The sequence below is a fragment of the Phascolarctos cinereus genome, unplaced genomic scaffold, assembly GCF_003287225.1.
Source record: "Phascolarctos cinereus isolate Bilbo 61053 unplaced genomic scaffold, phaCin_HiC Scaffold_1;HRSCAF=81, whole genome shotgun sequence".
NCBI classification, from domain to species: domain Eukaryota; kingdom Metazoa; phylum Chordata; class Mammalia; order Diprotodontia; family Phascolarctidae; genus Phascolarctos; species Phascolarctos cinereus.
The window spans coordinates 37,354,718-37,376,345 of NW_027555514.1; the positions used below are offsets into that span (position 1 = coordinate 37,354,718).

Here is a 21,628-nt window from a genome sequence, read left to right on the forward strand (position 1 = left end):
TCGCCCTCCCGTGAAGCGGCTTTGGTGGGGCGCTGCTGGCCGCCAGCAAGGGCATCTTCCTGTTCTCCTGTAGGCTCAGAAGGAGAACCTTCTCGCCTGTCTTGGGCAGGGGTCCGGGTGGGCTCTCCTGCCTCAGAGGCAGGCGTCCCCTCCCACCTCCGAGTCCTCGGCGTGTCGCCTCTCTGCATCTTCCTTGCCTTGCTGGGCCCAGCCTTGAACTTTGCCTCTCCCCGGACAGAGCCGCACGGGTCGGGTGGGCAGCGGTGGGGACGGCCGCTGACTTGCTGGATAAATTGAACAGTCCCTGGGGCCCACCTCACGCTGGCCCAGGCTGGCCCAGGCTGATCGCGGGCTCAGTTTTCTTGCTCTCAGCCAGGGTGGAGTGTCTGCCAGGATGCTGTGGGTTATTACCTCAATCCTGAAATATGCCCCATGAAGAAAGTGTAGCCCACAGAGCACCAGAGGAGGAATGCACCACACCACCCTCCCTCCACCATGGCTTTGTGGGGTGCCCATTTCAGAAATAAAATCCAGAAAGCCACATCCCTATTAAAAAAAAAAGATCAATGCAAGACATTTAGCAAAGACTTAGGATGGGGATTTTTTGGTGGTGTAATGGAAAGAGCCAGGCGGCCTTAATTTATAGGACAGTATGATGAAAAGAACCATTACTTCTAGTATCAGAGAATTGGGCTCAAAACTCACCTGAGCCACTCGCCACCTGTGTGACTATGGGCTGGTCATTTAGCTTCTCCTGCCTCAGTACCCTTATCTGTAAAATGGGAGAATTGGGCTAGAGGCCTCTGAGGCCTCCTCCGGGTCTCTCCCTGTGACTTTATGGGATCTTTAAAGCTCCCAATAAACATGAGTTAGTGTGTTTAGGCCTCTGGCAAATAGATTCTTCCTTAATGAAATTAGTTTTGAGTTACACTGAAACGGTAACCAGGACCAGACCTCGGTTTGAGTGTGCCGGCCTGTGGGATGTCGGTGCCTCTAGATGGAGACTTCTTAACTCACTTCTCTCCCCTTTATTTCTAGTTTCAATGGCGCTTCTCCCGTGAGGACATGCACACCCGGCAGATGAGGAAATCCAAGTCTAAACTGAGTGCCCGAGAAGAACAGAAAATGGAGGAAAATGAGAAAAAGCAGGGAGACCCCCTTCCCAAAGCAGGAGATGTGGGCAGCTGTCTGCCTGCCTTCGATCAGGTGGATGGGGTCCCTCAGGAGCTGGGTGGGGGTCTTCGGGAGACTGAAGGCAAAGATGCGAATCCTAGCTCGCAGGTGAACGCAGCTGCTGACCGTGGGGTCCCCTGTGAGGCAGTGGTCACCTGCAACAGAGAGGGTAACCCGCAGGAAGGGTCCGTGCTGGCCGCTGGAGTGGAACCTCCCGCGTCAGAAGAGATCTGACTCGAAACAGTTTTCTGCAAATCGAGGAGAGCTTGGCTGACCGCCTTCCTTGGAAGGACTTAGCGCGCAGACTGCTGTTTGACTTGGCACGTTCTCTTCTTCAAAAGAGAACTCCACACTCCCTCACTCCACCATGTTTTGTTTCTGCACATCTACGTTTGAAATGTCTTAAAATACAAGAGTTTGGGCTGTTTCTCCTGGTGTCTGAGAACCCAGGCCCCTAGCCCAGAAGCCCCTCACTCTCCTTTCCCTGGGGTTTGAACAATCCAATGCAAACTTCCTCTTTTGGGGGGCTTGGGGAACATTCAGGTGGACTTTCCTGGGCCAGAACCAAGTCTCAGCCTGCCCATAAAGAATGCCAACACCCCCATTGCTTTCTGCCCCTACTGCCTGGCCCTTTCACAGGATGAGCAGTACCCAGAGGGCCATGTTTCCTCACCTTTAGAAGTCATTAGACACTCACTACTGCTTTGGCAAAATGGTGCTAGGCAAAGCGTGTGGTACTAACTTCCCTATGGAGATCCTGAGAGTTCCCATATTCATAGTCATCTGGGAACGAAAAGCGAATTCTCCAACCTGTTGTTGGAGAAGTCCATCTGAGGCTCTGTGTTTGTGTCGGTCCCCCCCACAAAAAGAGGTTTTGTATCCGGTATGTCCAGTGCATACCTTTGCTTTGCTGTCATCTCAGGGCGACCGCATTTGGTTGGGTGCCCTTGCTTCAGTGCATCATCGACGGAGTTGGTGCGCTATGTAATGCTGTGTCTGTGGAGTGTGCGTCTTGTCTAGAAAGCCTTGTTCAGACTGGTAAAATTAGAAGGAACACTCACACTGTATTTACCAAAACAATGGCCTGTCCTTTCTCTTTCTTGCTTAGTTACTTGAAGCAATAAATCACCCTTGAGTTTAGCGTGCTGCTGTCAAGTGCTGGTTATTTATCATGCCATGAAGGAAGCCTCCCCCTCTCTCTCCCCACCTCACAAGTCTCCCACTCCACAGGCCATGGGTCCTTCTGCAAGGCTCTTAATACCTACAGCTAGGAGAGGGGTGAGAGAAGAAAATGGAAGCCGGGGGAGAAGCAGCCCTCGGGCTGGCCTGGCTGGCAGAGAAGTGGCTGGAACAGCCGCCCCATCTAGGTGCTGCCATCTTTGGTTTGGGAGGCATCCATAGAGCAGAGACCAAAAGGGAAGACAAAAGAGACGCCAGGTAAGAGGTGGAGATGGTGGACAGCCAGTCTGGGAGAGCTTCTTAAAAGAGTAGCCACTCTGTACGTTATTGAGATCAGGCTCTTTCCTGTTTGCAAGTTTATTAAAATGTACATATTTGTAATATATTTTTTATAGAGCAGGTTCAACCCACTCAAATATGTTGCATGTTGCTGGGGGATTTTTTTTTTCCATTTGGATTGTGAGCTCTGCCTCATTTTACTCAGGAGAGGTTTCAGGGCCTCTTATGAAAAGAAGGGTTGGGAAAGCTGTTTGGACTTCATTTTTTTCCCCGTGACATTTTCCCAGAAGGATATTATCGTGTCTAGTATCTGTACAGCATCTTGGCTCAATAAAACATTAACTCTTCGTGCACACCTCCTCTGTTCCTGGCTCTCTGTGTAAACAGTCACGGCTCCCAAACCACAGCTACTTTGTACGGGGGCTCAGAAAAGGCTGACGTTCTTGTTTTCCCATTCTGGATAATGGTACCCAGGGTCAGTTGCCTTAAATCGTTCCGTTTCATGCACAATAGCAAGCCTAACATTTTTCAGTAATTAAATAACATTTATTTTGGTCCCACCTGCCATTTAAAAAGCAACAACATACCAGAACTGTAACTAATTTAAATTACAGGGCCTGGGGATTTATTTCAGTTGCCAAATCATTCCTGAATGATGCTTCCCCCCACACTCACTTTGTCCCCATCCGAAGGCCAATTGCCACAAATTCAGTTCAGTGTGGCCTGGTCATCAATCAGTCAATAAACATTTGTTTAGCACCTACTACGTGCCAGGCACTGTGCCAAGCCTAGTGGGAAAAGAACCTCAGTTTTGAGTCAGGAGGAACTGGATTCAAACCCTCACTGATCACTTGTTATCTCTGTGACTTTGGACAAACCGGCTGACCTAACAAAGATGTATTAAAATGCCTACTACATGCCAGGCACAGGGTTAGCTCTAGGGATAGATACATGATTGATATTGAATAGATGATAGATAGATAGATAGATAGATAGATAGATAGATAGATAGATAGATAGATAGATAGATAGATAGATAGATAGATAGATAGATGAGAGATGTATGGGTATAGATAGGTGGATGGGTAAATAGATGCATGAATAGATGGATAAATGGATGGGTGGGTGGATCAATTGATAGGTAGATGGGTAAATTAGTGGATGGATGGATTGATGGATGGGTAGGTGGATAGTTGGATGGGCAGGTGGATCAATTGATGGATGGATGGATGGATGAAGGGGGTGGATCAGTTGATGGGTAGATGGATGGATGGATGGATGGGCGGGTGGATTGATGGATGGGCAGGTGGATTGATGGATGGGTAGATGGATAGATGGGTGGGTGGGTGGACAGATAGATGGGCAGACAGATGGGCAAATGGATGGATGGATGGGTGGGTAGGTGGACAGATAGATGGGCAGATGGGTGGGTGGATGGATGGATGGATGGATGGATGGGTAGGTGGATGGATGGGCGGGTGGATGGATGGGCGGGTGGATGGATGGGCGGATGGATGGATGGGTGGGTGGGTGGACAGATAGATGGGCAGATGGATGAGTAAATGGATGGCTGGCTGGCTGGCTGGATGGATGGATAGATGGGTGGGTGGACAGATAGATGGGCAGATGGATGAGTAATGGATGGCTGGATGGATGGCTGGCTGGATGGGTGGGTGGGTGGATGGATGAGTGGGTGGGTGGACAGATGGGCAGATGAGTAAATGGATGGCTGGCTGGCTGGATGGGTGGGTGGACAGATAGATGGGCAGATGGATGAGTAAATGGATGGCTGGCTGGATGGGTGGGTGGATGGAGGGATGGATGGGTGGATGGATGGATGGATGGATAGATGGGTGGGTGGACGGACAGATAGATGGACAGATGGATGAGTAAATGGATGGCTGGCTGGATGGATGGATGGCTGGGTGGATGGGTGGACAGATGGATGAGTAAATGGATGGGTGGGTGGATGGGTAGGTAAGATAGAGGCTGGACAGCTGGCTGCGTGTATTCATGCATACATCCATTCCCACATACCACATACACGCAGTAAGCATTTGAGCACTTGCTGTGTACCAGGCACTGTGCTAAACAGACAAAGCAGCCTCAGGTAGCCTGAGGTCCACTTGAAGACAGCAAAACACCTTCTCAGAGCCTCAGCTTCTTCATCTATAACATGCTCCTCGAGTCAGTGGCTGCCTCACTTAATTTCCACGGTTTCCACAGTGTACATAGTAAATATCACAGAGTAAATGCTAAAGAAAGGATAGACTGGTTTAGATGACACTCTATGTGACTGAAGGGAGGGCACGACTTCCCTTGCCTTGGTTTCTTCATCTGTAAAATGGGTTAAAACTAGCTGGCCTTGGGGATCTCTTCCAGTTCTAGATCAACGTTCTTATGAAGCCTGATGACCTGTTGTGTGTGTGTGTGTGTGTGTGTGTGTGTGTGTGTGTGTGTGTGTGTGTGTGTGTGTACAGATGTGATTTCATCTGTGTTGGAGGCTGCTGGGGAGGAATCTCCCTCCACCAGTACAGATAAGAGGCCTGGAGAGCTGCCTGGGGCCCTGAGAAGTACATAAGAGACTTGTCCACGGTCATAAGGTCAGGAGGTGTCAGAGGCGTTCCCCACTCTTAGGTGGGCTCTCCATTGGTTCCTGATCACTGCCCTTCCAAGGTGCTCCCTAACTAGAGGAAAAACCAAAGCTTCTAAAGTAGAGCTATGTGCGACATTTGAGGTGGTGGGGCTTTCCCAGTCAAGACTCGGGTTTTGTCTTTAATATGTTAACAGGGCACCTGACAATTGTGAGCAGGTAATGATGCTTCGGAGCTGGTGCTGATGGCCACAGAGGGCCTGGGAATCAGAAAGGCAAGCCTGTGGCTCAGCAGATGATTAGAGCCAAGCCCTGAAGGACTATAGTAGGTGCCTTAGGGCTCCTGGTGTCGTGTAGGCTGAGCTAGACGTGCAAGGAGCCTGCCTGAGAGAGATAAGAGAAGGCCAGGCCTGGGCAGTGTGGGCACAACGCAGGACAGACGGGGCCTGGCTGCAAAAAGCAGCATTTGCTTCCTGTCAACAGAAGGAGGGTTTGTTTGTTTTTTTTGAGGGGGGTTGGGAGTTGTAGGGGGAGAGGAGGACATTTCCAGGAACAAAGAAAAGGCCTGGCCATCTCTGTTCCTTTTATGAAGCTGTGATTGAAGCACGTTTCAGCACCATTAACCCTTTCTCCAGAAAATGATGGAAAATTACCCACCTTCTGGAGTTTAGTGTGCATATCCCGTGATCCAGCATTACTCCTGCAGGCAAAAAAAAAAAAAAAGAAAAAGAAAATGGAATCCAACTAATTAGCTGGTTATAAGATGTCTTTATCAAATCTTCTTAGAGATACGCAATTTTATCATTTTCAAGTCCATGGAGTAACTAGAACCAGCTGAATCATTAATAAGCCTCAGAAGTGGGGGAAGGAGGGGAAAGAGGGAGCATGGAACTTTAATAAAAAAAAACACCTATATAATTATATTTTATACATATATATGCTAGCTCTTATCATAAGATCATAATATTAAGTTCTTAGTTAAATTATGATCGTAGTTGGAAGAGTCGAGTCATTTTACAGTTGAGGAAACTGAGGACCAGAGGGTTTAAGTGACTTGTTATACAGCCAGCGTGTGTCTGAGGTTAAGATCTGAATCGAGAAATTCCTTGCTCCAAGGTCAGTGCTCTATCCATTACAATACACTGCCCCTCAAAGAAGGTACATTGTAAAGTGCTTTGCAAACACTGAAGCTGTCATCCATTAATCATCTATCATCTATCTGTTATTCAGTAATTTTTCAATGATGCCTGACTCTCTGTGACCCCATTTGGGGTTTTCTTGGCAAAGACACTGGAGTGGTTTTCCATTTTGTTCTTCAGCTCATTTAACAGATGAGGAAACTGAGGCAAACAGGGTAAAGTGACTTGCCTAGGGTCACACAGCTACTAAGTGTCTGAGGTCACATTTGAACTCAGGTCTTCCTGACTCCAGTCCAGCATTTTATCCACTGTGCCACCCAGCTGCCCCCCAGAATGAGATACCTGAGTGGTGCGCCATTTCCCTCTCCAGCGGATTAAGGCAAACAGGTGAAGTGACTTGCCCAAGGTCACACAGCTAGTAAGTGTATGAGGCCAGATTTTAACCCAGGAAGATGAAACAGTGGGGAAAAAAAAAAGTAAGGCGCAGCATCTGACTCAAGAAGCAGTGAGATTTAGTGACTGGGGCCCAGGGTCACCCAGCTACTAAGTGTCTGAGGTGGGATTCAAACCTCCCTGACATAAAGTCTTGACAATGCTTCCCTGACACCAGGTCCAAGGCATCGCCCACTATACCAGCATAATGGAAAGACCACTGGGTTGGAGAAGAGGAGCCTTGGTTTGAATCCAGCCACAGACACTTAGGAGCTGTATGAGCCTGGCTAGGTCATCTACCTTCTCCAGGTCTCAGCTTCCTCATCTGTAAAATGGGGATAATTTAGGCCAGGAGAGTTGAGAATGTGTGTGGCCTCTAGAGCTGTCCATCCATGAACGATTTCAATCGTTTACTTCACTTAACAAAACATACCTGTTGACAAGGAAGAGAAACTTCTGGACATAATGTAAACTTCTCTTGAGGACCCCTGATTTCACTAGCGTAAGTATTCCCTTCAAATGGAAGCTGGTGTTTTTGAAAGAGACAGTCAAGTGTCTGAAACAGCCAGGCCACAACAGGAAAGAGTCTGGAAGCCTGCCAGTAGCATCACCTTCCCATACAAATGTGCCCACTGATTTTTTAGGTTCTATGTAAAACAGGACATTACAATACCAATGCCAGGAAAGGCCTCCTCTTTTCTTTAAAAACACACAAAGTGTAAAACCATCTTTTTATCATAGCTTTAATTTTTAATGAGTTGGTCATGCTAAATGATCAGAACATAAATGTTTATAATAACCCAGACTGTAATGACAGGAATTTGAGGGACCTGTTTTCCGTTCAGAGAAAACACCTACTGCCCAAACACGTTAGTAACAGGTGAAATTGGAAACGTGACAGTCATTGGATATGCACACAATTACACATCTGCATATACGTGCAGAGACCCTCCCCCACTTCTACAACTAAGTGTCAGTGATAACATACTTCCTCAGAGCAATGCTGTTCTGAGTCACAGTTTACAAAAACCTTTCCATCTTAATAAGTCTGCTTGGACTCCAATACAGTAAGGTCATTTGTCCTCTACATCTTCCCCTTTACCCTAAAAAATATTATCTGGCAATATGGCACTATGAGGGTGAGGGGGCAGGAGGGAATCCCTTTTTGGGCTGGGTCTGCTAACTGCAAGTCCTACTGGAGGGAAGTCTATATCGAAGGTTCTAGGAGGCAGGCTCATAATTCTCTCAGACCAAAGTTATACAGAAGCAGGCACTAACTGGTGGTTAAAGGAAGACCCAGCTAACTGGCTGGATAAGGAAGAAATCCTTTACCTCCTCAGTAATTTGTTGTCCTTTGACATGGCCAGTCTATGAACCAGACCAGAAATGTCCAACACATGGCCTCCACGGGCTCAACCCTATGGAATGCAGGCCAAACCAGACTTGGAAAACATTCGACAATATAAACAAAAGCACAAAATAAGACAGATGATGTTAATATATGGTTTTCCAAGTCAATCTGTGACCTGCAGGGATCCTTGTGTATAGTTTGGTGACTTGTTTCTATCTGAATTTGACACCAATGAACTGGACTACAAGCTCTTTGAGGGCAAGGACCCTTGTATTTCAGCAAACAGCAGTGATCTACTCCAGACTAAATACATGAATGCATGCTGTTGCTGCTGACATAAGAAAGACCAGTAGGCAAGAAGCTATCCCATACAAAAGGAGATAGAACGTATATGACGGTCTCTCTGATCAGTAAGGCCAGAGTGATGTTCTTTGTTCAGGCCAGCTAAAGTGTGCCAACGCTGTTATATGTGGAGACTGGCTATTTATTGAGTAAATTTATCAAAATGGTGCCCCCCACCACTGCAGGGACTCCTGAACAAGATCTACCATCATTTAAGACCTGGGCCTCACCATGTATCCAGGAAAAACCACCTGAATGAAGATGACTGTCCAGGCTATGATCCACGTTTGAATGGCTACCACCTTCAGTGGAGCTCCTGTGGAGAATTTAAGGGAGGACAAGGGCCTGGGATGGAAACTTGTCTCTTTCTCTTCATTGTAGAGGTGGGGTACTGTGGGTAAGGAATGCTGTACTTCACATCAGACAAATTCGCTAAACTGCTTCCTCATTTTTCTCTTCTTTTTCACTTTTTGTTCTAAGGGATGGCTACTGGATTGGGGAAGAGGGGAATTTATTTAGAAATAAAGGTGCTATAAGAATAAAAGATATCAATAATTTTTTTTTAAACACAGTGTGGATTGTTTTCAGTCTGCACCTTTGGAGGGAGTACTCCCAGACCCAGCAAAATACAGAATGGAAAACAGAGGCAACTCCTGGTCCCCTTGGACCTGACTGAGCTTGTCACAATGTTACCTTGGGTTACCGGGATCAGAAGGAACTTTACCAAAGCTCCGGATCTGTGCCTTCCCCAAAAGGTCACATGTCAACTGTGGCACGAACAGGGCCTTCCCAAGGAAATCGTTCTCTCAGTTTTGGTTCCCATCAAAGACCACTGAAATGGAGCCAGCTGCAACTCCTGCTGCCCAGCATCAGAGAGCCAGCTCAAGGAAGTCACCATGAGGTCGACGTGTTTGGGGGCAACTTCCAAGAGGCCTGCCAACCAAAGCACCTTTTAGTGTTGAAGAATCAGCCTGAATTGGCTATGAGGTCAATTTAGCCAATGAAAAGTGACTAAGACAAACTTCGAGTGCTATAGAAATACAATTTAAAATTAGTTCTCGGGGGCAGCTAGGTGGCGTAGTGGATAGAGCATCGGCCCTGGATTCAGGAGGACCTGAGTTCAAATCTGGCCTCAGACACATAACACTTACTAGCTGTGTGACCCTGGGCAAGTCACTTAACCCCATTGCCTAGCCAATAAATAAATAAATAGAATTCGTTCTCAAAGATACAGTCTCTTTGAAGGAAGAAAAAACTGAAAGAAAAGAAATCAAACATAAGTCATACCCGTTTTTTGTTTTTTAAATAACAAGTTATGTATTTGCATCAATCCCGGATCTGTTGATTGATTAGGAAACAGCACAAGGTTTGGCTGGTCGAGGGCTCACGGTGCTGCTTGGTGAGAACGGCCACTTTGAGTCGTGCTCTCATGGTGCAGAGAAACCACATGCTGGGTCCCCCCCAAGGGCCTCTGGCCCCAGCCAGCTGGCTCACCCTGCCAAGGGAGCCGCCTCCTGGTGCCACTAAGCCTCTGGACCAAATCGTGTATTTTCTCACACAGAGGTCGGGGCTCGCTCTAGGGCAGGAGCTCGAGCAGGTGAGCCAAGAGGCCACGAGGAACCTAGCTTCTCTCTGCCCTTCCAGAGACCTCACGCATAGACTGTGTGCAGATCTGAACTTGGTTATTTTACTGAATTGGCTGTGTTCTATTCAGATCAGATGCCTCATGATCTCTCTCTCGTTGAGGAAAATTCTGAGCTAGGTTCAAAACATTTTGACAAACGGTGATGGGTCCCAAGAGCGCCAGAAGAGTTCGTAAAGGTCATTGAAAACCACCTCATCATTACCTGAGGGGAAACTGAGGCCCCAGTCCACAGCAGGCGAGGAGCAGAGGAGAGATGGGAACCCATCCAGGACTCTGCCGTGACGCTTCACCAGTGTCAGTCTAAAACTAAGTCCAAAATAAAAGGTACCAAATCATATTCATTACATTTTTAGGTCTATGTATGTATTGAAGGGCCACCTTCCTCCACCCCAAAGCACCTCTGGTGGGCTCTGCAGCAAGAGGAAAGAAAAAGGGACAGTCTTTTTACGTTTATTTGACCAGACTGGCCCAGACTTCCTTCCATCCGTTCCAGGTCCCCTGAACCTCAGGCAGGTAGGTCTTTCCCTGAGCTCCTTGCTGCTCTTACGGACAGCAAAGGGGATGCTTCTTGGACCCAGTTTCCTGAAATGTGGAGACCCAAACTACGATGCGGAGACTTGCTCCCGCATCAAGCGTCTCTCAAGTGGCTGGGACAGGCTTGTAAACAGCTTTTTCTATAGATGCTTTCCAAAGTGACATTCTCACCACTGTGGCATGACCCAAAGAGCCCCACTTGTCAGCCCACTCGTCTCTCTCTGCCACTGCCAGGCCTTCTTGGCTTCCTCTCTGGAGTTGGTGCCTCTAACGCTTAGCCAAAGGAGGCCCTGCTTTGATACCTGTAAATCTCTACACAATCCATGGTGATGGGACTGTTCTCACTGCTACCTGGGATGGCTGGCGGTGGGAGGGTGGCTTAGTTATGCTTTGGGCACCTTTCTTTTCTAAAGCATCCTGATGAAGAGGGCACTTGGAGCCTGCTGCAACTCCCTGAAGCAAACCTTACGCAGACTCTGCCCCTGCCGGAAAGGACAGCTCTCTGCGGTTACACCCTTCTCCTCCCTGGAAGCCGCACAGAAGGCGGCATCCTTTTCAGATCAATGTAACCAGGACCGGCAGCCAAGGCACGCAAGGAGATTTACCCCAAGAGGAGACTGACGAGAAAACAAACGTGCCCGCAGTTAACTGGCCAGCGCTCACTTTCCTGGCAATTTCTTATTTCAAAACCCAATTTTCCTTGGCTCCTTAGGACAAAACCATAGCCCCCAAAATTAAGGCTGCAGCCTAGAACAAGGTGGTCTGAGACATTTCAGATAAATGGATGTTCAGTACAGAATTAATTTTCTACTTGTACTGTTAAAAAATGCCTGATTAAAATATGTTTATTGAACGTAAATTACACAAGTTTTCTATAAAAGAGAAGTTATACATAGCCAATATTGCACACACAAATCCAAGGGTTTCAGATATTTAGGGGTAAATCTATGTCATTCTTGTCATTCCTACCCCCACCCTCTCCAGAAAAAAAGGCAAAAAATCCATAATGGCCCAACATGGGGGGCATTTTAAGATCATCAGGGAATTATCAGTAGAAGACATTCAGGTAACTAGCATCCACATGTTGTAATCAATGATACCTTTGCTCAGATTTTATCTTCTCAGTGCTTTTCACCGTATATACACACACACGCTTCTTCATCCTCATCTCCTTTCATTGGGAAGTCGCCTCAGTGGACAGCGTTGGGGCAGCCCCGAGGCCTCAGCAGACGCACGGCACAGAACCAGTCCTGGCCATGGCCGTGAGCTAACACCCGTCTCTCTCCGTCACCTCTGCCGCTACCACCACTTCTCAAAACAGATACACTCTTTGGGGACCCTGCAGGCTTCTAGATGGCGAGAGAAGCGTTCTATCATTGGTGGCGGGCCACAGAGAAAATACAAAGTGTTCTTGGAGATGTGCTTCTCGATATCCTCATCTGGGATCTTTCCCTCTGACAAAAAAGAGAACACAAGAGCGTCTCAGATCAGTCATGTCCACCCATCTGTCTCAATGAGACCGGTCTAGATACAGCCCAGCAGCAGGGCATGTGGATGTGTGGGTGGTAGCACTGTGCTTGTGTGAGCACGTGTGTTGTCTGTGTGCTGTGAGCTGCCCTTTGGATCTCGCTCCTGAGTCAAGTGTGGTCTAGCCAAGGCCTCGAGACCCAAGTGCGAGCAGAAACTGCCATGTTCCCTAAGCCAGAGTGCAGTGAAGCTAGAAATGGGACCAGGCACACTGTAAAAAGCCAGCCTGTTTTGTGGAGATTTAACGTCACTTTCAGCAAAATAAGTTGTTTAAAATAAAAAAACGCAACAAAAAACCTCATGAAGAAGGTAAAATGTAAAAATTTAAATTACCATCAACAACAAATGGTGTAAATTCACAGCCAAGACTAGAATGTAAGATCTGTGTATGCCTCCCTGTGGTAACACAAAAGCCAATCAAAGAATGCACACATTAAATTCTTCAGATGGGAAGTGAAAAGGCCTGTTGACAACAGCATACTCAACTTGTTTTCTATTGCTGTTTTCCTCTAATAATTCATTCTTGGCCTTCTTGGGCTGTGATTCTACACTGCCTGCAAGTTCCAACTACTCATGAAGTAACTGAAGTTTTGGAGATGGAGCCAAGATGGTGGATTAGAGGCAGCAGCTCCCAACCTTCCGCCCCAAATCATTTTAAAGTAACACCTCAAATCAAGTTTTGGAGCAGTGGAGCCAACAAAAAGCGGAGGTCTGTCCAGAGCCTAGATTAGTGGTGGCGGCAGCAGCAGCTCCGAGAGCCCTCAGCCCAGACACGGCGAGGGGGGCGGGCAAGTGGTCAGAAAAAGGTTAGAAGGGACCCGCTGTTGGCACTGGGTGCAGCAGGCGCGGAGTGGCCAATCTCTTGTCCACATGCAGTTCTGGGTCACGGTCCCAGGGCAGAGAGAAGCATTTGTCATCGTTCCCTGGCAGAGAGGAGCACTACGGCATGCGGCTGATAAAGACCAGAGCACCAACCTGGAGAGAAGTGACCTCACCCCTCCCCAGATGACACCACTCTGGAAGCACAGAAAGCTTGCAGGCCTCCAGAACTAGCTAGGAAAACAGCGGCATAGAAAGACCTGAAGCGTGGGACAGTGCCTCCCCACCCCTAGGTGAGCAGAGCCCAACTTTAACATAAAATTCAAAGTTAAGAAACAGGATGGAAACATGAGCAAACAACACAATGACAACAATAACAACAAAAACAAAAGAACGTGACCATAAAAAGCTACTACAGCGGCAGAGAAGACCAAGACTCAGAGGACAGCAACGTGAAAACAGTTACCAAAAAAGCCTGGAAGAAAAATGCTAATCGGACACAATCCCAACAAGAATTCCTGCAAGAGTTCATGAAAGAGAGAAGAGTGGTAGAGGAAAAATTGGGAAAAGAAATGAAAGTGATACAAGAAAATTATGTAAAGAAAATTAACAGCTTGATAAATGAGGCACAAAAATTAAATGAAGAAAAGAACTCCTTTAAAAAAAATACTTGGCCAAATGGAAAAAGAAGTACAAAAATTAAGAAAATAATTCCTTAAAAATTAGAATTGGGCTCCTAGAAGCTAATGACTCCATGAGACATCAAGAAACAAAAAATAAATCAAAAGAATGTGAAATACCTCATTGGGAAAACAACTGAGTTGAAAAAAAGACCAAGGAGAGATAATTTAAGAATTATTAGATCACCAGAAAGCCATGATCAAAAAACAGGCCTACACATCCTACGTCAAGAAATCATCAAGGAAAACAGCCCCAGTACCTTAGATCCATAGGGTAAAACAGAAATTGAAAGAATCCATTGAACACCTCCTAAAAGATCCCAAATGAAAACTCCCTGGAATATATAGTCAAATTCCAGAGCTCCCAGGTCAAGAAGAAAATACTTTTAAGCAGCCAGAAACAAATCATTCAAATATCATGCAGGCATAGTCAAAATCACACAGGAGCTAGTGGCTTCCACATTAAAGGAGTACAGGGCTTGGAAAATGACATGCTGGAAGGCAAAGGGGCTAGAACTAAAACCAAGAATAACCTATTCATCAAAACTGAGTATAATCCTTCAGGGGAAAAAAAAGGATATTTAATGAAATAGTGGACTTTCAAATATTCCTGTCGAAAAGACTAGAGCTGAATAGAAAATCTGATATTCAAACATGAGACTCAAGAGATACATAAAAAAGGAAAATATGAAGGAGAAATCACAAGGGATTCAATAAGATTAAACTGTTTAATATTTCTATATAAGAAAATGATTCCTGTAACTCCTAAGAACGCTATCCTTATTAGGGCAGCTAAAAGAATTTACACAGACAGAAGGCATGGGTACAAGTTGATTATGTTGGAATGCTCCCCCCCCAAAAAAAGAAAGCGTGAGAAAGAGGGAAGCACTAGGAGAAGGAAAAAGGGAGGGGTAGAATGGGGAAATTTTTCTCACATAAAAGAGGCATGCAAGGAAGAACTTTTATAGTGGAAAGGAAAATGGGGAGGGGGAGTAGCAGGCTTGGACCTTACTTCCATTGGAACTGGTTCAAAGAAGTAAGATTATATACATACTTGTTTGAGTACCAAAATCTAACTTACCCAATAGGGAAATAGGAGGGGAAGGGGGTAAGAGAAAGCGGGTAGAGGGTGACAAAAAGGAGGGTAGATTAAGGGAGGAAGTAGTTAGAAGCAAAATAGCCTTTTGAGGAGGGACAGGATAAAAAGAAAGGGAGAATAAACAGAAGAAAATGTGATGGAGGGAAGTACACAGATACTAATCATAACTGTGAATATGAATGGGATGAGCTCACCCCTAAAACAGAAGCAGACAGAAGCAGACAGGAGCAGAATGAATTAGAAACCAGAATCCAACAATGCTGCTTACAAGAGACATACTAGAAACAGAAAGACACAGAGTTAAAGTAAGTAAAGGGCTGTAGCAGACTTTATTATGCTTCAGCTGAAGTAAAAAAAGGCATGGGTAGCAATCTGATTTCAGACAAAGGTAAAGCAAAAATGAACCTAACTGAAAGAGACAATCAGGGAAACTACATTTTGCTAAATGGTACCATAGACAATGAAGTAATATCAAACATTTTTACAGCAAGTTTCTCAGATAAAGGCCTCATTTCTTACATATATGGGGAACTAAAATTTATAAAAATAAGAGCCATTCCTCAGTTGATGAATAGTCAAAGGGTATGAACAGGAAGTCTTCAGAAGAAGAAATCAATGCTATCTATTAATCATAAGAAAAAATGCTCTAAATCACTATTGATTAGCAAAAATGAAAATTAAAACAATTTTGAGGTACCACCTCACACCTATCAGAAATGACAAATGCTGGAGGACATGAGGGAAAAACAGGGACACTAATGAACTGCTGATGCGACAGTAAACTGGTCCAACCATTCTGGAGAGCAATTTGTAGTCCAAGGGCTATAAAACTGTACATCCCCTCTGGCCCAGTAATACCCCTTCTAGGGCTGTATTCCAAAGAAATCAAAGAAAAGGAAAAGGACTTATGTGAACAAAAATATTCAGAGCAGTTCTTTTTGTGGTGGCAAAGAACTGGAAATCGAGGGGGTGCCCATGAATTGGGGAATGGCTAGACAAGTTGTGGCATAAGATTGTGATGGGGTTCTCCTGTACTATAAGAAATGAAGAGGGGGTGGTTTCAGAAAAAAACATGGCAAGACCCATATAAATGGATACAAAGTGAAGTAAGAATAACCAGGAGATCACTGTACACAGTAACAGCAATGTCGTAATGGTGAGCCACCTGTGAAAGACTTGATCACTCTGACCAATACAATGGCCCAAGACAATTCCCAAGGCCTCGTGATGGAAAAGGGCCATTCACCTCCAGAGAGAGAACCGATGAATTCTGTATGCAAACTGAAGCATCATCTCACTTCATTTATGTGCTGGCTTGTTTGTTTGCTCCTTCATTTACTTCTTTTTTGAGGTGTGGAAATATGTTTCACATGACTTTACATGCCGCTGTTCAATCATTTTTCAATGGTGTTTGATTATTCATGATCCCATTTAGGGTTTTCTTGGCAAAGACACTAGAGTGGTTTTCCATTTCCTTTTCCAGCTCATTTTACAAATGAGGAAACTGAGGCAAACATGAAGATGAGTCTTCCTGATTTCAGGCTCACCACTCTATCCACTATGCCACCTAGCTGCCCTTTTCACACATATAATTAATATACTGCTTATCTTCTCAGTGGGTAAGGGAAGGGGTGGGAGGGAGGAAGAGAATTTGGAATTCAAAATTTAAAAAGAAAAGAATGTGGGGCAGCTAGGTGGCACAGTGGATAGAACACAGGCCCTGGAGTCAGGAGGACCTGAGTTCAAATCTCACTTCAGACACTTACTAGCTGTGTGATCCTAGACAAGTCACTTAATACCCCCCCATTGCTAGCTCCCCCAAAAGAAGAATGCTTAAAATAAATACATTTTAAAAAACAAACTAAAGTTTGTTCCCTTGCTGACCCCTCCCCACAAAAAAATCTCTGGCCTGGATGGTCAGAGCATCTTTAGGGCAGATACACATGCCTCACTCACCAGTAACATATGGCAGAAGCTCTTCACTGATTTCTGCAGTCTGTTGTGTAACATAGAAACTACACATGATTTTCCCAGGAAATGCATTTGTTAAATTGAGAATGTTTCTCTGGAATGTTAAACACATTTGGTTACACCACAGTTGAAGGAATCCCAACAGATGTGCCCAATCACAGCATCCAGGCCCCCCTCCTCTGCCAGCCAAGCTAAGCATGCCCTCCACATCTGCCCACACCTCAGATCTCCTCCTCCCCTCTCTACTCAGAGACATATTGTTTGCAGCCCACCAGGCCAGAGCATTTAAAATGCACTGCATTATTTGGCTTTAATTGAAATATGAATATGCTAACAAGCATATTACTAACTCCTCAGATTGCTTTTTCTCAAGCACTAATAATTCAGCTGTGGTTTCACTGACCACATTTGCATCTTTTAACTTTCTCCACTCTTGTTCTTTTCTTGTGAAGACGCAAAGCCAACAAGCTATGTGGTTCCCAACCAAACATGTTCATTTAAACCAAGATTCCAACAATGGCAGTTTTGCCATTCTAGAGCTCCCAGACCTTGGAGCACAGAGCTTGTAGCCACAGGGACGTGGTCAGATTGCCCATGCTGTCCCTAGTGAGATGCAGGCAGAAAAAAGCCCCCTGAACTCATTCCAGAGAGGGGAGACTCTGCCCTGCCCTATGATGCACCCAATATTTACTACTCTAACTCTTTTGTGGACAGTATGCTGTCTCATTTGAAGATGAAGGCCTCTGCTTTTCTAATCCCACAGAAGAGAGCTTTGCTGGGTGTGAGGGCAGAATGACAACTGGGCCTAGGCTGGCATCACTGTCCTCACCCACCTTAAATAACAATTCGTTGGTATTTCTCGCACTGTATAACAGTCTCACTCTTCCCATCTCATAACCACTTCCTTTGTTCTCCCGATGTCTGTAAAGGTCAGCCACATGCAGCAGGATGGAATTGAGAGGGTTGATCCCCACTCCACCAGCTATCAGCACCAGGTTCACTGAAGAATCTGAAGGCTGAGGGTCAAAGAAGAACTCTCCACCAACTCGAAGGGCCACTTCAGAGCCAAGAGCACACTAGGAAGGAAAGGAACGGCATGAGATGCTTCCTTACAACCACGGCACTCCTGGCTAAGGACTGCCTTCATCGCAGTCCATACACATGGACGGGGAGGGCAGCTAAACTGGAAGACCCAGCACCTCTGGGAGAGCAAAGAAATAGAAACTCATTCATAAAATGGAAACAGATAGCAGAGTGGATTAAAAATCAAAATCCTACAATATGTTGTTTACAAGAAACACATATGAAACAGAGAGATACACACAAGGTAAAGCTAAAGGATGGAGCAGGGGTAGCCATCATGATCTCAAACAAAAGCAAAAAAAAATAGCAAAAGAGAAAAAAAAATAGATCTAATTAAAAGTGATAAGAAAGGAAACTATATCTTGCTGAAAGGTACCATAGACAATAAAGTAATATCGATACTAAACACATATGCACCAAATGGAATAGCACTGGAATTTTTGAAGAAGAAGTTGAATGAGTTACAGGAGGAAAGAGATAATCAAACTATATCAGTGGGGGACCTCAACTTTCCCCTCTTGAACTAGATAAATCTAACCAAAAAATAAACAAGAAAGAAGTTAAGAAGGTGAATAAAATTCTGGAAAAGTTAGATCTGATAGCTCTCTGGAGAAAATGGAATGGGAATAGAAAGGGAATATACCTTTTTCTCAGTAGTACATGGCATCTACACAAAAACTGACTGTGTATTAGGACATAAAAACCACCTCACAACCAAATGTAGAGAAAGTAAATGCATCCTTTTCAGATCATAATGCAATATAAACTACATTCAATAGTGGACAACGGAAAGAGAGATTAAAAATTAATGGGAAATTAAATAATCTAATCCTGAAAAAGAAGTGGGTTAAAGAGCAAATTACAGAAACGACGGATAATTTCATTGAAGAAAATGACAAGACAACCTATCCAAATTTATAGGATGCAATGAAAGTAGTACTTAGGGAAAAATTTATATCTCTAATTGCTTACATCAATACAATAGAGAAAAAGCAGAACAATGAATTGGGCATGCAACTAAAAAAACTAGAAAAAGAACAAATTAAAAATCCCCAATTAAACACCAAATTGGAAATCCTGAAAATCAAAGGAGAGATCTATAAAACTGAAAGTAAAAAAAACCACTAGAAGCTGTTTTTATGGGGGGAAAAAAGCAATAAAACAGATAAACCATCGATTAATTTAATTTTAAAAAGGAAAGAAGAAAACCAAATTACTAATATCAAAAATGAAAGCGGTGAATTATCCACCAATGAAGAGGAAATTAAGACAATTGTTAGGAGCTATTTTGCCCAATTACATGCCAATAAATCTGACAATCTAAATGAAATGGATGAATATCTACAAAAATGTCAATTACCCAGATTAACAGAAGAAATCAAGTACTTAAATAACCCAATCTCAGAAAAAGAAATTGAACAAGCCATCAACGAACTTCCTAAGAAAAAATCCGGAGGACCAGATGGATTCACAAGTGATTTCTACCAAACATTTAAAGAAAGATTAATCCCAATACTACATAAGCTATGTGGAAAAATAGGTGAAAGAGTCTGATCAAATTCCTTTTATGACACAAATATGGTGCTTATACCTAAATCAGGAAGAGCAAAAACAGAGAAAGAAAATTATAGCCCAATTTCCCTAATGCATATCAATGCAAAAATTTTAAATGAAGTACTAGCAAAGAGATTACATCAATAAATATATCACAAGTATCATACACTATGACCAGGTGGGATTTACACCAGGAATGTAGGGCTGGTTCAATATTAGGAATATTATGATCATAACTGACCATATCAATAACAAAACCAACAGAAATCATATGATTATCTCAACAGATGCAAAAAAAGCCTTTGACAAAATACAGCACCCATTCCCATTAAAAATACCACAGAGCACAGAAATAAAGAGAGAGTTCCTTAAAATGATAAGTAATACTTATCTAAAACCATCAATCAGCAAGCATTATCTGTAACAGGGATAAGCTAGAAGCCTTCCCAATACAATCAAGGGTGGGGCAAGGATGATCATTATCACTCCTGTTATTTAATATTATACTAGAAATGTTAGCCATAGCAATGAGAGAAAAAAAAGAAATGAATTAGAATAGGCAATGAGGAAACAAAACTATCACTCTTTGCACATGATATGATGTTATACCTAGAAAATCCTAGAGAATCAACTAAAAAACTACCTGAAATTATTAACGACTTTAGCAAAGTTGCAGGTTATAAAATACATCCACATAAATCATCTGCATTTCTATATATTACCAACAGAGCCCAACAGCAAGAGATACAAAGAGAAATTCCATTTAAAATAACTGTAGACAATATAAAATATTCGGGAGTCTTCCTGCCAAGACAAACCCAGGAACTATATGGACACAACTATAAAACACTTTCACACAAATAAAGTCAGATCTAAACAAGTGGAAAAATATTGATTGCTCATGGGTAGGCCAAGTCAATAAAATAAAAATGACAATTCTACCTAAATTAATCCATTTATTCACTGCCACATCAGTCAAACTATCAAAAAATTATTTTATAGAGCTAGCAAAAAAGAATAAAATTCATCTGGGAGAACAAAAGTTCAAGGATATCAGGGGAATCAAGGCCATACCAGATCTCAAGCTGTATCACAAAGCAGTAATTATCAAAACAATCTGGTACTAAGAAACAGAGTGGTGGATCAGTAGAATAGATTATGTACACATTACATTATAGTAAATGACCATAGTAATCTGGTATATGATAAACCCAAAGATCCAAGCTTTTGGAATAAAAGCTCATTATTTGACAAAAACTGCCGGGAAAACTGGAAAACAGCTGGCAGAAACTAGCTATAGAGTAAGATCTCACATTGTATATACCAAGATAAGGTCAAAATAGGTAAATGATTTACACATAAAGGGTGACACCATAAACAAATCATGAGAGCATGGAATAGTTTATCTATCAGATTTATGGATAAGGGAAGAATTTAGGACCAAAGAAGATGCAGACAGCATTGTAAAATTGATCATTCTATTATATAAAAGTGTAAAATAGATCATTTTGATTATATAAATTTCAAAAGTTTTGCACAAACAAAACAAATGCGACCAAAATCATAAAGAAAGCAGAAAACTGGGGACAGGGGGTGTGTGTGTGTGTATGGAAATTTTGCAACAAGTATCTCTGACAAAGGCCTCATTTCTGAAATATATAGAGAACTAAGTCAAATTTATAAAAATACAAGTCATTCTCCAACCGATAAACGGTCAAAGGATATGAACAGGCAGTTTTCAGACAAAGAAATCAAAGCTATCTATAGTTACATGAAAAACTGCTCTAAATCACTACTGATTAGAGAAGTGCAAAATTAAAACAACTTTGAAGTACCACATCACACCTATCAGAGTGGCTAATATAACAAAAAAGGAACATGTTGGAGGGGATGCCTGCTGGTGGAGTTGTGAACTGATCCAACCATTCTGGAGAGCAATATGGAACTATGCCCAAAAAGCTACAAAACTCTGCATACCCTCTGATCTAGCAATACCACTGCTAGGTCTAGAACCCAAGGATGTTTTAAAAAAAGAGAAAAGAGGGAAAGCTAGGTGGCGCAGTGGATAGAGTACCAGCCCTGAAGTCAGGAGGACCCAAGTTCAAATCCGGCCTCAGACCAAAGACTTAACACTTCCTAGCTGTGTGACCCTGGGCAAGTCATTTAACCCCCATGTGCCTAAAAATTTTAAAAATTAAAAAGCAAAAAAAGGGAAAAGAATTTATTTG

At 43.7% G+C, this 21,628-nt stretch overlaps 3 protein-coding genes across 7 annotated transcripts in view; 1 reads left to right on the forward strand and 2 right to left on the reverse strand.

The window, feature by feature from the left end:
- The window catches only part of RFTN1 (raftlin, lipid raft linker 1), a 202,218-nt gene extending 199,905 nt beyond the window's left edge, over nt 1–2,313 (forward strand). The window contains exon 10 of one of the 2 annotated variants that reach the window (XM_020987219.2): nt 1,039–2,313. In XM_020987219.2, coding sequence (XP_020842878.1) covers nt 1,039–1,407 — 369 coding nt within the window. In that variant the 3' untranslated portion in view covers nt 1,408–2,313. The remainder of the gene's footprint in view (nt 1–1,038) is intronic. The other variant, XM_078151446.1, reaches the window with a different exon arrangement.
- On the reverse strand, nt 1,937–11,399 carry LOC144456348 (uncharacterized). Its single transcript, XM_078151447.1, has 2 exons — nt 10,336–11,399; nt 1,937–5,924 (listed from the first exon to the last, which is right to left on the reverse strand). Exon 2 carries the CDS (start codon nt 4,648–4,650, stop codon nt 3,544–3,546), a length of 1,107 nt encoding a protein of 368 aa, XP_078007573.1. The 5' UTR covers nt 4,651–5,924; nt 10,336–11,399; the 3' UTR covers nt 1,937–3,543.
- Nucleotides 11,400–11,494: 95 nt separating this feature from the next.
- The window catches only part of OXNAD1 (oxidoreductase NAD binding domain containing 1), a 44,359-nt gene continuing 34,225 nt past the window's right edge, over nt 11,495–21,628 (reverse strand). For all 4 annotated transcript variants that reach the window (XM_020987223.2, XM_020987220.2, XM_020987221.2 and 1 more), the window contains 3 exons: nt 17,597–17,839; nt 16,749–16,857; nt 11,495–12,121 (listed from right to left, as the gene is read on the reverse strand). In XM_020987223.2, the coding sequence (XP_020842882.1) occupies nt 11,967–12,121; nt 16,749–16,857; nt 17,597–17,839 (507 nt within the window). In that variant the 3' untranslated portion in view covers nt 11,495–11,966. The remainder of the gene's footprint in view (nt 12,122–16,748; nt 16,858–17,596; nt 17,840–21,628) is intronic.